General features: G+C 30.9%; 3 protein-coding genes across 3 annotated transcripts; 2 read left to right on the forward strand and 1 right to left on the reverse strand.

Annotated features, from left to right (window-relative positions):
- LOC131847026 (probable fatty acid-binding protein) lies at positions 1-2,443 on the forward strand. The gene is made up of 4 exons (XM_059196471.1): positions 1-238; positions 757-929; positions 1,619-1,729; positions 2,373-2,443. Exons 1-4 carry the CDS (start codon positions 166-168, stop codon positions 2,430-2,432), a joined length of 417 nt encoding a protein of 138 aa, XP_059052454.1. The 5' UTR covers positions 1-165; the 3' UTR covers positions 2,433-2,443.
- An 889-nt stretch (positions 2,444-3,332) lies between these two features.
- On the forward strand, positions 3,333-6,076 carry LOC131847017 (fatty acid-binding protein-like). Its single transcript, XM_059196459.1, has 4 exons — positions 3,333-3,420; positions 4,688-4,857; positions 5,531-5,641; positions 6,005-6,076. The coding sequence occupies exons 1-4, from the start codon at positions 3,348-3,350 to the stop codon at positions 6,062-6,064; spliced, it is 414 nt and encodes a 137-aa protein (XP_059052442.1). The 5' UTR covers positions 3,333-3,347; the 3' UTR covers positions 6,065-6,076.
- A 556-nt stretch (positions 6,077-6,632) lies between these two features.
- On the reverse strand, positions 6,633-11,044 carry LOC131846513 (fatty acid-binding protein 1-like). The gene is made up of 4 exons (XM_059195840.1): positions 10,975-11,044; positions 8,023-8,189; positions 7,087-7,197; positions 6,633-6,689 (listed from the first exon to the last, which is right to left on the reverse strand). The coding sequence occupies exons 1-4, from the start codon at positions 11,042-11,044 to the stop codon at positions 6,633-6,635; spliced, it is 405 nt and encodes a 134-aa protein (XP_059051823.1).
- Between the last annotated feature and the right edge of the window lie 1,560 nt (positions 11,045-12,604).

Raw genomic sequence — 12,604 nt, forward strand, 5'->3', positions numbered from 1 at the left:
GTGAATAATGTTATCATTATCATGAAGTATTATCGTTTTCCACAAGATATCTGTATACTATTTTTTTGTGCTCTTTTTAATGTAAATTATTACGGAGAAAGAAATTAGAAATATTTTAATCACATTAAATTGCACCTACAATATTCTAATAATAATAACAACAACATGGAACATTATCTGCAATATAAATATGGACTAAAATCATCTGAGAATTTCGATGAATATTTAAAATTCATTGGTAAGTTCTAATGTTATTAAAAACAATTAGCAATGTTTAATGAGGTAAAAAAATTACTTACTCCTACTACAAATTTGTTTAACCCTACTTTCAAGTCATGCTCTCATTATCTTTAAAGAGTATATAGATGAATACCTATTAGTTAATGGAATCCAATACAATTCAAGGACATATTATTTATTTCAATATTATTATTATTAGCGCCATCTAGATTTGGATGTCAGAACTAATTTATCATAATTAGGAATGCTGCTAGTTTTGTCCACGCATAACATCAGATGGCGCTAGCACACATTAAATTTCATATAATGTTTCTATTTTATCTTCAACAACATTTTTAACAAGCCTACATTACAACAAAGAGAACATTAATTGTGATTTTATATCACAACTTTTATTGTGAGCAGGATGAACAATAAATCATATTGATTTAATTAAATACAATCAAAATAAAAACCCAAAATCGATGAATCGGTGCCAAAAACATATTTGAATGAACAAACTTGCAAAATTTTTAGGTGTGGGATTATTAGCTCGTACAGCCGCTGCAGGTGTCTCACCAGTCTGCAGTTTAGTTCTCAATGAAGATGGCACTTACACATTTACGTCATACTCTTTACTTAAAACTATCACTCTAACATTTAGTCTTGACGAAGAGTTCATTGAAGAGAGGCCTGCAGATGGAGCACAGGTAGTATTGTGTATATTTTTGATAATAACTGAAGTCATCCGTAAGAGTGACGAATCGTGAAGAATGAAAGATGAGAATTTTAGTTAGCACATTATGGGTAATGCAGCCTTAATTGTCGACCCTTATCCCTTCAAGTATACCTATAGGTAAGTGTTTTCTGTAACTGGAAAGGTAAACAAGCTAACGGTCCACCTGACGGATTGCGGCAGGTATTTCCTATATACATGAACAGCACGATGAACATGATACCTCTTCATGTGTAATCTTTCTGGAGTATTGAGGTTTCATGCCCCTTACCTGCCCTATAGTTTCAGTGTGAGTGTGTAATTAGTCTCTATATCTACGAGTAGGTACCAACGAAACACAGCTAACAAAGCAAACCGCTTACCGGCTGATGTGAGACAGACGTACCCATGGAACCCACTTTGTACAAAGTATAGCTCCATAAATCATGATCATCAGCAATGATGATCATTGCTATTTCAGTTATGACAGTTAAATTCAGATCTATTTAATGATCAATGGGAGGTACTAAATCATTTGCTTTCATGAAATGACTAAAAAATATACTGGAGGTCGTTGCTGTCTGTCGTATCTAAGTAGTTAGTGAACATTACTGTGTTTTTGCTTGTATTCATTATATTATTCATAAACTCTTCAGTATATTGAATTGCATAATTCTGTTTCAGTTAAAATCCAAATGTACAATTGTAGGAAATGACCTAATTCATGAGAGTACAGAGGAGAGCGGTAGAAAAACTAGAGTCGTACGAACTTTTACGGAAAACTCCCTTATGGCGGTAAGAGAAGGTCCTATAATACATGTATCACCTAAATCCATTAAACAAGCTATACACTGCCTTAAAAACTGGGGCAATATCGAAGGAGTGGTAGGGAAAGACCTGTATCAATTCTTAGATCTGATATTACTCATGATTTTACGGCACTCTTATACGTATCTGTGGAACTTGGCATGTCATAATGCCTGTTGTATACTCGTTGTTCCCTTCGTCTGTTTCGTAATCTGCAATTGAACTGTAACTAAAGTAAGAAAGATTAATAATTTTTTTTTTTCAATAACTTACAGATCATTTTACAGTTGCATTTAAAAATATTTAAGACTGTTTAAAATAAAAAAATTAACAATTTTGTAACATATTAACCCGTTGCCCTCGATTGTATATTGAAATAAAAATGAAGTAGTAAGACGATGTATCTAAAATTGGTAAAGCGCAAAACTCGAATACTGAGAGTTTCTAACAAGTAATGTATACAAATTCTCTTAAATAACCTTTATGTAAAAAAATTAAAGTTTCAATTTCCCATATGTTATATTAGTTGTATGTAAAAGTTTTTTTTAATTGATCGGGCAGTTATATCTATTGTTTCATTAAACTCATGCATGATTTATATAATACGTTAACAAAGTTTGTTGCTTTTCAGGTTACCACAGTTGATGGATGGGACAAACAATGTATTAGAGTATATGAACGTATTTATTAATTACATTTAATTTAAATAATGAAGATTATTTAAATGATTTAAATAATCTTCATGCAACGTAGTTTATGTGTAGAGTCAATAGTTAAAGTATGTCATACTGCGAATGATGTACTTGTGCTAATTATTACCATGTATTGTATGTATATGTGTATTTTAGTTTTTTAAATTTATTATTTTTTTAAATTTAATGTATTCAACATTTATTCTTATTATATATACTATAATAATTTCTATATATTTTCATGTATTTGTGTATATATGTCATTGTGACGCGTACTTTTTATTGTACCTATTTCCACCACTTTACAATTCCTCTCTCTCTAAGTTTGACTGAAAGAAATCCCTCTTTTGTAATAAGTCCGCCATTGTACTTATTTATTCTTTAAGTCAATTGTGTCCTTTTATTTATAATTTCTATTGTATAATAAAGTATTACAAACAAACAAACTTTTTCTTGTATGTTATAACTAGTAATTCGCCGCATTTTCACCTAGATTTTCATAACTTTATAAGTTTTGTATGTATTGACATAATATACAATACAGCCTCAATCTTTAGAATACTGTCTTTCAAGAGGTGCTACAATTTCTGCAGTGGAGTGGTTTCACAGTTCACACAAATGCGCTCTCTCACTGTGGATTTTTTTTCTAAAACTACTATTCTTAACTAACTCCACTGGTTTTCCATTGTTAAACAAGAAAAGAAAGAATTAGAGTGCACTCATGAATGTTATTAGGAATCATATTACAAAATAAATTTGGATTAAATTCAGAATTACTTATAATGGTTTAAATTGTTTTCTCACTGGTCTCTAAATTTCTATACCGCCATTATATACCTACTCATACAGTTATATATTATATTTAGTTGCGTATTTGTACATCTAAGGTGATAGTTGTAAGTTTTAAATAAAATATGGAAAAATTTGTTGATAGAAAATATAAATTGAAGACTTCCGACTGCTTTGACGAATATATGAAATTTCTTGGTTAGTACAATTTTTTTCTATTTTAACACTGCAAAATGTACAATTTTTTTTTCTAGGCTGAAACGTCTTCGCGCCATATGTAGTTCGTTTTGGAAAATCGGAGCTATATCGGATCAGGGGTGGTGGCGTTAAAATCGTATCTTCGGTCTTCTGACACACTAAGAAATCGCCCCGTTTTCGCTACAGATGAAGTTCAGGAGGTTATTTAGGAAGCAATCTAGGGCGCCACCTACTGCTCCGATTTGGCTCTGATATTATTGTTTGTTGTGTATGTAAAATTTCACAATAAAGAAATAGCTGTCTATTATATTATAGTTAGTAAATAAATAGTATAAGTGTAAATCAACATTACATTTTGTGCTTATAATAAACAGAGTGCCTCGAATCTTACCTAATGCTTATTTATAGTGGTTACGAATTACTATTAACACTATTTGCATTCGATATAAAAAATACATTTTCTGGTTAATTAGTTTTTTAACAAATAATTTTTTATTTTATTTAATATATTACATCGTATGTTCTTTATACTGCTCTTCATGAAGTAACAGCACATAAACAAGTTGCTATTATATATGTAACGTAGGTAACATATATGTATGTTACCTACGTTACAATATATGAATGCATCTTGACATATTGGTAAATGGTTATAATCTGACAATACATATATGCAAATAGAATTAAAACTGAATAAGTAAATTCATTAAACTGTTTCTATGGCTAAAATTGCTTCAAATTATCATTTAGACCGTAACATAACGGCTAATAGTGAAACCATACATTGTATAATAAATTCACGGTACAAATAAATAAAATAATGAAGTTAGTTACTATAGTTGCGTCGTATCTACTTTCAAAATGAGTTACAAAATAACCAATAAATAAAGTTACATAAATGTAAATAAAAAAATAGAGTTCGATAAAGAATATTCTATACCAACTTCTAGATTCAGATTCTTTTATCAATCGCGTCTGTATATTTAATTATGGCATAAATTACGGTATAAATTAAATCGAATAGGGGGAAAGACATTATTGCTGATATGAACTGATAACCTCATTGCTACCAATGTCCCATATCAGGTTGACGTCCATGCGGTTCTCCCTGGAAACCATTGTGGTAAATTCCTAGTGAATTTGCCAACTGACCTCAGGTTCATCTTATCCTCGACTGGTGCCCTACTAGCGCGGACCGTTAGCGCAGGCGGGAGCTGGCCATTATCATCCATTAAAAAAAACCAATCAAATAATAAACTACCTACAGGAATAGGCTTCGTCTCTCGTATGGCCGCCGCATCCGTCACTCCCGTCATCACATTAAGCCGTAACGAGAATAACTCATTCACTCTAACAACACAGACCACCATAAAGAACACACAGATCACATTCAAACCGGACGAAGAGTTTACTGAAGAAAGAGCCGACGGCGTAAAGGTAAACAAAATTAAATAAAAGAAAATATTCTAAGACAGAATAAAACGGCGTACAGACTTCACAGAAATCAGAGGCAATACGTCTAAATAATACTTTGCTAATACGTTTGCCATTGTGTAGGGCTTTTTATTCTATTTTGTTTTATTCTACTAATTATTAGAATAAAAATATAGACTTGAAAGCCAAAGGTAAAGGAATTGAATAATTTAAAAGTTTCAATAGTTTGACTTCGTCCTGGAGCTCTTAACTAGTTTTTGTATATTAACATGTCATGTCACTCTGGTACAATGCACCTTTCAGTCACTTAACTATTTCTCAAATCAGTGCAGTGTTTCCAGATTGTACTCTCCTCATAACAAAATGAGCTCTCTCTGTCTTTATAAATTTAGTAAAGACTATAATATGCATTTATACTCAAATATAGAAAAATAATTAATCTGTATTATGGCAAGCATAGACGGAATAAGCGCTATTATATGTTTATCTACTTTCTATTATTTTCATTGAAACTAAAAATATGGAATACAGTGTAAATAACGATCTATATTAGTTTCATTGAAAATTTAAATGTATACTTAATTTGCCTTACTGTATTTATATTTAAGTCAAGTTCATAATTAGATGGGCCAACAAATTTGTGATTCCAATTATATAAAATATAATACATTTTCAGGTGACTTCAGTAATAAGTTTTAATGGCAATGATTTAGTTCACTTACAAACAGATCCGGAGAAGAGAACATCCACACAAATACGTTCGTATACAGACGGTTTAATGACTGCGGTAAGTAATACTATGTAATATTTATTATGTTAACTGTGGTAGTACTAATATATATATTACAAGCTGTGCCCGCGGTTAAACCTATATGTTATTGAGATGTGTAAGCTATATCATTAAAATCCATTCAGTAGTTTTTGCGTGAAAGAGTAACAAACATCCTGCCGCACTCACAAACTTCTGCGTTACAAACGCAGAAGTTTGGTAAGATATGCGACTATAATTGCAGATGAAGTAAACTTGAACTTATCGATCGTATTAAAATAGAACTTAGAATAAACGTAGACGTTTATTCTATGTCGTTCTCTGTCTTTTCTTTTCCGTAACTTGATATGAAATGCCATATAAATATTGTTTTCTTTTCAGACTACAACAGCAAATGGCTGGAGTGGGAAATGTATCAGAACATACGAATACATACCTTAACTTCTCTAAGAGCTACATTTTATAAATAAATATCCTAAGAAATATTATGTAAATAATTCTTCATATATTTATTTAATAAACCTATTGTAAAAATTCTAACATTTATACCTACTGTTTTCTATGACTATATACGAAAAATCGCATTTATTTACCACTAGCCTATTTGATCTAACAGTTTAGCATACTGCCTCGGTTCCTTTGATCGCGGGTATAATTTTGTACAAACATATTCAAGAGGAATACTGACTTGGATGTTTTCTATGCACATTATATACTTATTCAAAGAATGTGTTTATGTACCTATTTCTATGAGTTTTTTAATACTAATAGCACAAGCTCTACGCTTTAGTTTGAAACTAGATGGCGCTATGTGAATTATCCTGAGTTATTATTAAGCCTACATAAATTCAACAGATTTCGTCATAAATTATTACAGGAATTAAATAACATTCCTTAAATTATTTTTTAATTTTGTATTAAAATAGTCATGGTTTTTATTTTACATCAATAAATTATATACAATTAAAAAAAAATAGAAACAAGATGTTTCATTTTTTACAGTAGTCAGTTAAACAGCGGTGTAATGTCTGACTGCTGTACCGTCCCAGAAACTGGCTGTGACCGTCTGAAATAGAGAAAATACATTGTTATTAGAACTTTTACATCTTAAAGAAAATAAAACGTATGAATAAGTATACCCTTATATACTTTACTGGTAGTACTGTCTATAGTTTAAAAATATAAATTTATTGAAATTATCAATTACTTTATTAAATTCACTTTTTATAACTAACTTGAAAAATAGTGAATAAAACTAAATGAGTTAGTCATTGTATTACAAATTAAAAAAAAACATTTTATGACCGTTAATTATTCTAAACTGGTAGGTATATTATTATAACAAGACTGTTATTTAATTGTTGGATTATAAAGTAATATCATGTTTAAATTCTAAAAAAAACACTGAAGTGAGTTACCGAAGTGAGAAGTTACCCAATTAAATTCTAATAGTAAAAACTTACCGCTGTCATCTTATCACCAGCAAAGTCCAATTTGAATGTGCCACTTCGGCCTTCATCATCCTGAATAACCTGTGTAACGGTGTCTCCGTCTACGGTATAGGTAATTTTAACCTGTAATTACAAATAATAATGTTTGATTATTTCGCTAAATCCATTGTAGTGGCTAAGAAATGTTGAAAATTTATGGAGTTTCCTTCGTATTAACATTCCAAGCTTGTGCATTTGGTGTTTTATTTATACAAAGAAATAAAATTGAATTAAATTTTTTATTAAATCTATTTGAAAAAAGATACTGTAATTACATCGGAAACAAGCCATTTTGATTGAAAATATTGTATTATGTGCCATAGATTTTAAACTGACGGCCTCGGTGGATTTACGCTTTAGCACGCCGTCGTCGCCGTCTTACTTCCGATGATCGCGGGTGCGATTCCCCGAACGGTACAAATGTTTATATTCATAAATATGATGGTTTGTATTGGTTTGGATGTTTTCTAAGTATATAATGTATGTATTTACTAACAATAGCAATGTATTCATATCAGTTGTCTAGTACCCATAATACAAGCTCTGCTTAGCTTACTAGCGGACTAGATAGTACTATGGGAATTGTTCTAAGATATTATTACATAGAATTATTTTAGTCGAGGTAGGTCTCAGTCGAGCCTGTTACATCTGTGTCAGCGCCAAACAGTCTACTATGTGTATTGGTAGAAAGGTAAAATAACAAGGAGGCAGATCGTTTAAATCGTCCGAAATGGAAAAGCCACTTATGGTGCCATGATAACGTGATATCAGTAGTGCTATTCATGTATCTATATACATGAATAGCACTACTGATATGCGACGGTTATCACTTACCGTTACTAGGGTATTGTCGGCTCGTTTGCTATCCCAATTAAATATAAAAGATATGTATAAAAAGAATGTACTTACTGGAATAAGATTTCTGAGTTTATCTTCATAAGGTACACCTGACTTGAAACTGATCACTTTGTTCTTAGAGGGCGTGATGACAGTATGTTTGTACGTATCACCTTCCTTATCGAACCTTTGATCAGGCTTGTACTGGGCAAGTTTCGTTGTCATTTCTGCGGGTAAACCTGTAACAATTGATTTTATTTTATACCACAAGTATTCTCCGGATAAATTGTATCTTATATGTTACTGTAAATAAGACATAAATAGTAAACACGTACAAAAGTACGGTCTATCCATGCACCAAAACTTATTCTAACTAACTAACTATTCAATTCAGTTTTTTTCGAGCCCTTTATTCTTACTAATATCACAGATAACATAGGTATAGTATAATATTAGATTCTAATATTATAAATGCTGTAACTCTGTCTATCTGTCTTTCTTACATTCACCTCAAAACTACTGATTTAAATGAAACTACACACGATGAAACTTTTATAATTAGCCTAAATAATTAAAAATGCTATCCAATGTCAATCACGCGGACGAAGTCGCGGGCACAGCTAGTATTTTATATATGCATTAACCTAAAATAGAAAAATAATTGGAACGGACGATGAATAACGTAGTAATTTATCATAGGACAGATAATCCTACAACACATTATTATTACTCAAGATAACTTAATATAAAAATGTATATGAGTTACATAAAATATATCAACTTAAATGGTATTAAATTAAACAAGCTTAATTGAAAAATGATAACTGTATTAATTCTGAAATTAACTGATAATATTATAATTTTGTAAATTAGACATTAAAAATTGTGACTGCTTTCTAAGATTATGATAGAAACATTTTATGCAACTGAAATGGTTGGGTATATATTATTATAAATAACATTCTCGTGTCACAATGTTACTTCCATACTCTTCCAAAACGGCTAGACCGATTTTTACGATATTTTATATGCATATTCAGTAGATCTGAGAATTGGCTATTATCTATTTTTCATACCCCTAAGTGATAAGGGTTATCCACCAACATTTCTTTTTTAATTATTGGACTTTAATTTTTAATTTTTTATAATGAGGCATTAAAAACTACATACAACTCAAAATTTTCACCCTTCTACCACTAACCCCTATTTTTTAATAGCGATTTTAATTTACATATATGGCAAAACAACGTTTAACAACGCTATTCAATCGTGGCAGAACTATAAAAATCTATCAATATATCCCTATACCTAATGATAAATTAAACACGACAGAAGAGAAACAAATAAAAATAATGGCTATCTGGCCACTGCCTATATACATGAACAGCACCATGGACATCAACTAATGACGTCGTCAAGCTGCCTAGCAGCAAAAATAGGTTCGCCAAAGATATTCACGTGGACATTATACGAATCTCGTCTCCTTGGTAAAGACTATTTCTAGGACATACTGTGTCTTCTAGAAGTTGCCTTCCCCTACACATGATTTAACGAGTTTGATGAGGTTTTGGTATAACTCCTTGCCTCATATTCTTATAGTTGATGGTTCGTGCCCGCACAATATAAGCATTCTGTATAATATTATCAGTATTAATATGTAAGTAGACACGTATTTTGCTCTGAGAGTTTTCTATACAAACTATGAATTAATTACGATAGAATTTAGGGGACTTTAGTAAAAAAAGTAGAATGGTACGTGATGTTTGTTCTTATTTCTGTAATAATTATATACTATTTTTTATACTTACTCGTAATAAAAGGTTCATAACCCATGAGACTATTATAAGGTTCTTATCGTTCTTATCGTATATAAGAAGTTGTTGTACCTTTCATGTAGAGTTGCTATCTCAAAAATTTGGAAACAACGCGTGAAAACCCCGGCTTTTAGAGTCCAGAACCCGGACATGTCAATTTTTTTAAACATAAACATTTAAATATGTCATAGATCACTTTTTTATTTATTTTTAGAACTTAAAATTAAATGTAGTAATTTTTTGGCATCATTTTAAATATACTTATCAAAACAGAATCTTCTTACAGTTTGTTTTAATAATCAGTTCGATTTTTTTTGTTCTTAAAATAAAACACTTTTTATATTAAACCTAAAAGAAATACATTACCCTAGACGTTCTATATACGCTCTATAAACCAGGACAACTCCGGGGAAACCCGGACGGATGGCAACCCTATTTTCATGTTGATAGACTATACGTAGTAGATATATGTATGTCATTGTGTCACTATTTTCTAACAGAAGCGTTCAGTACATACTTATCTATTTAGTCTAATATACCCCTTACGAAATATATTATTATATACTCATATTTATTATTAGAGAATAACAACGTTTATATATTAGACTAGCTGCAGCCGCGACTTCGTCCGCGTGGAATTCAACTTTATTTTCTTAAATGAAATAAAATAAAAGTCCTGACAAAATCGGTCCAGCCATTTCAGAGATTAGCCGGAACAAACAGACAGACAGTCAAAAATTGTAAAAAATGTTACTTTGGTTTATGTACCGTATTTATATTCATAAGCATGTAGTAAAAAACGGTTTTTTCAATATTACAAACAGACACTCCAATTTTATTTATATGTATAGATGTATAGATAATATGTAGATTTAATAAATAGCACCGGGATTGGTAAGCAGGCCTCTGGATCAGAGGTGAAAACACTGCATAGAGAAGTACGAAAAAAATATAGCATTAGAAGATACTACTTAGGACACCACTATCAAGACCTACATATATGTTAAGGCATTACACTCGAAAGAAATAGGACATAAACTAAAAGTTTATTATTTTAACATTTGTCTTTGTTATTTTTTTATAATTATAATAAATAATAAAGATGTCAAAATTGCACTAAGACTGACTGATTAATAACAACTATAATACCAATACAATAAGTGCTTAACAAACTGACATTTCATAACAAAGAAGATCACATATTGCTTACCCAAAACTTTGACGAAAGCCTCGATGTTCTCTTCGCTCCCGGCTGTGTAGGTTTTCCCGAGGAAAGACATTTTGTTAGAATTTGTTGATCGTTTCAACGCAGAAAATGAACTAAACAATCTTGTCAATTAACATCCATCACTATATATTTAGTCTGATCATTATCTATATATATTTTATCGGTAAGTATGTGTACTGGACTCTTTTATCGTTAATAAAAGTGGCAAAGTCTTCATGTTTGTCGTCATCCATTACTCCAACTTCCCCCTCAAACTAGGGTAGGTATTGTTAAGCAGGATATGCGCCACGGGCTGAGAAATAAGGTCTAAGTCTAACTATCGTCTAGCTCATAAGACCGAGTTTTTAATTTGATATAATAATATTTATTTTAGTAGTCCCATATACATGTATCTGAGCCCAACGGATACGGTATGTATAAACGCATTTTCCCTATCTTAAAATATAATTTAGCCTTAGCTAAACATGTCTGAGCTAGTAAATAAATTTTAATATACCTCAAGGTCGGACCAACTACTGGACCAACATTCATCTTGTCCAACACAATAGAACAATCACCGTTTTGTCAACAATGAACAAGCCTTGGTAAACTACTTGAGTAGGTAGTTTTTATTCCCATTTACATTTGCAGTTACCACTACATTAGAAATATGTATTCACTTTCTGTACTGTACTGTACTTACCTATAATATTATATATAGAATTTTCGTGTCACAATGTTAGTTACCAAAATCCTCCGAAACGGCTTGACCGATTTTTATGAAATTTTATATGCATAGGTCTGAGAATCTACTACTATCTATTTTTCATACCCCAAAATGATAAGGGTTGTGTACCCCTAAATATTTTTATTTCAACATAATATATATTCTTTATTTAACATTGAAAAATACATACAACCCTAAATTTTCGCCCTTATAGCATCAACCCTAAGTTTTTAATAGACATTTTAATTTATATGGCTAAACAACGTTTACGGGATCAGCTAGTTACTCATATAATATACAATACTTATTGTATTTGTATTAATTATGTAATACAAATAATTTGGAGACTAATTCAGTGGACTGTGTTCATTCAACTCAGTTCTGGAAGTCAACGTGTTGTTGTTTCGTTGTTACGTTTTATAAACGTGTATCATATAGTGGCACTAAGCAGGTAAATTTAACGCACATGAAGTAGGTAAATATTGGATTCTGAACATAAATAAGTTTCAACCCATTTATAATAGCATTTATACTCTATCTATTTCTTATGATATTTTCGTCAATTGTGAAACTGATTCCTAAAATTGTTTATTTTAAAACAGATTGTTTTTTTTTCTGTCCATTAACAATATTCTTAAAATTAAAAACGGTATCCTCAGTCAAAATAATTAATCAAACCGAATGTTTAGCACCGCCATGCGCAAGTAACTACTGATATTGTAGGATTCTATTATCGAGGCGAGTCTTGGCTATGAACTACTTATAAAAAACTTCAATTGTAATATGAGGTCTATTATAAGTATGTAGCAATATCTAACCAAAAGAAAGTTAGTCACTTTCGATGGCTGCAATAAAATTCAATCATACAAACATCTTGTGTGGAAGTTATTAAAGGAAAGATAACAG

This window comes from Achroia grisella, unplaced genomic scaffold (genome assembly GCF_030625045.1).
Source record: "Achroia grisella isolate CSIRO2021 unplaced genomic scaffold, CSIRO_AGI_Agris_v1 utg109, whole genome shotgun sequence".
Lineage (NCBI taxonomy): Eukaryota > Metazoa > Arthropoda > Insecta > Lepidoptera > Pyralidae > Achroia > Achroia grisella.

Bases quoted from the DNA above. Each gene is read 5' to 3' on its own strand.
- LOC131846513 (XM_059195840.1), bottom strand. From the start codon at position 11,044: ATGTCTTTCCTCGGGAAAACCTACACAGCCGGGAGCGAAGAGAACATC. The intron at 7,198-8,022 runs GTAAGTACATTC...TTGTAATTACAG, and splicing joins AACTCAGAAATCTTATTCCA to GTTAAAATTACCTATACCGT. The intron at 6,690-7,086 runs GTAAGTTTTTAC...TCTCTATTTCAG, and splicing joins CTGGTGATAAGATGACAGCG to ACGGTCACAGCCAGTTTCTG.
- LOC131847017 (XM_059196459.1), top strand. From the start codon at position 3,348: ATGGAAAAATTTGTTGATAGAAAATATAAATTGAAGACTTCCGACTGC. The intron at 3,421-4,687 runs GTTAGTACAATT...AACTACCTACAG, and splicing joins CGAATATATGAAATTTCTTG to GAATAGGCTTCGTCTCTCGT. The intron at 5,642-6,004 runs GTAAGTAATACT...TTTTCTTTTCAG, and splicing joins CAGACGGTTTAATGACTGCG to ACTACAACAGCAAATGGCTG.
- LOC131847026 (XM_059196471.1), top strand. From the start codon at position 166: ATGGAACATTATCTGCAATATAAATATGGACTAAAATCATCTGAGAAT. The intron at 239-756 runs GTAAGTTCTAAT...CAAAATTTTTAG, and splicing joins TGAATATTTAAAATTCATTG to GTGTGGGATTATTAGCTCGT. The intron at 1,730-2,372 runs GTAAGAGAAGGT...GTTGCTTTTCAG, and splicing joins CGGAAAACTCCCTTATGGCG to GTTACCACAGTTGATGGATG.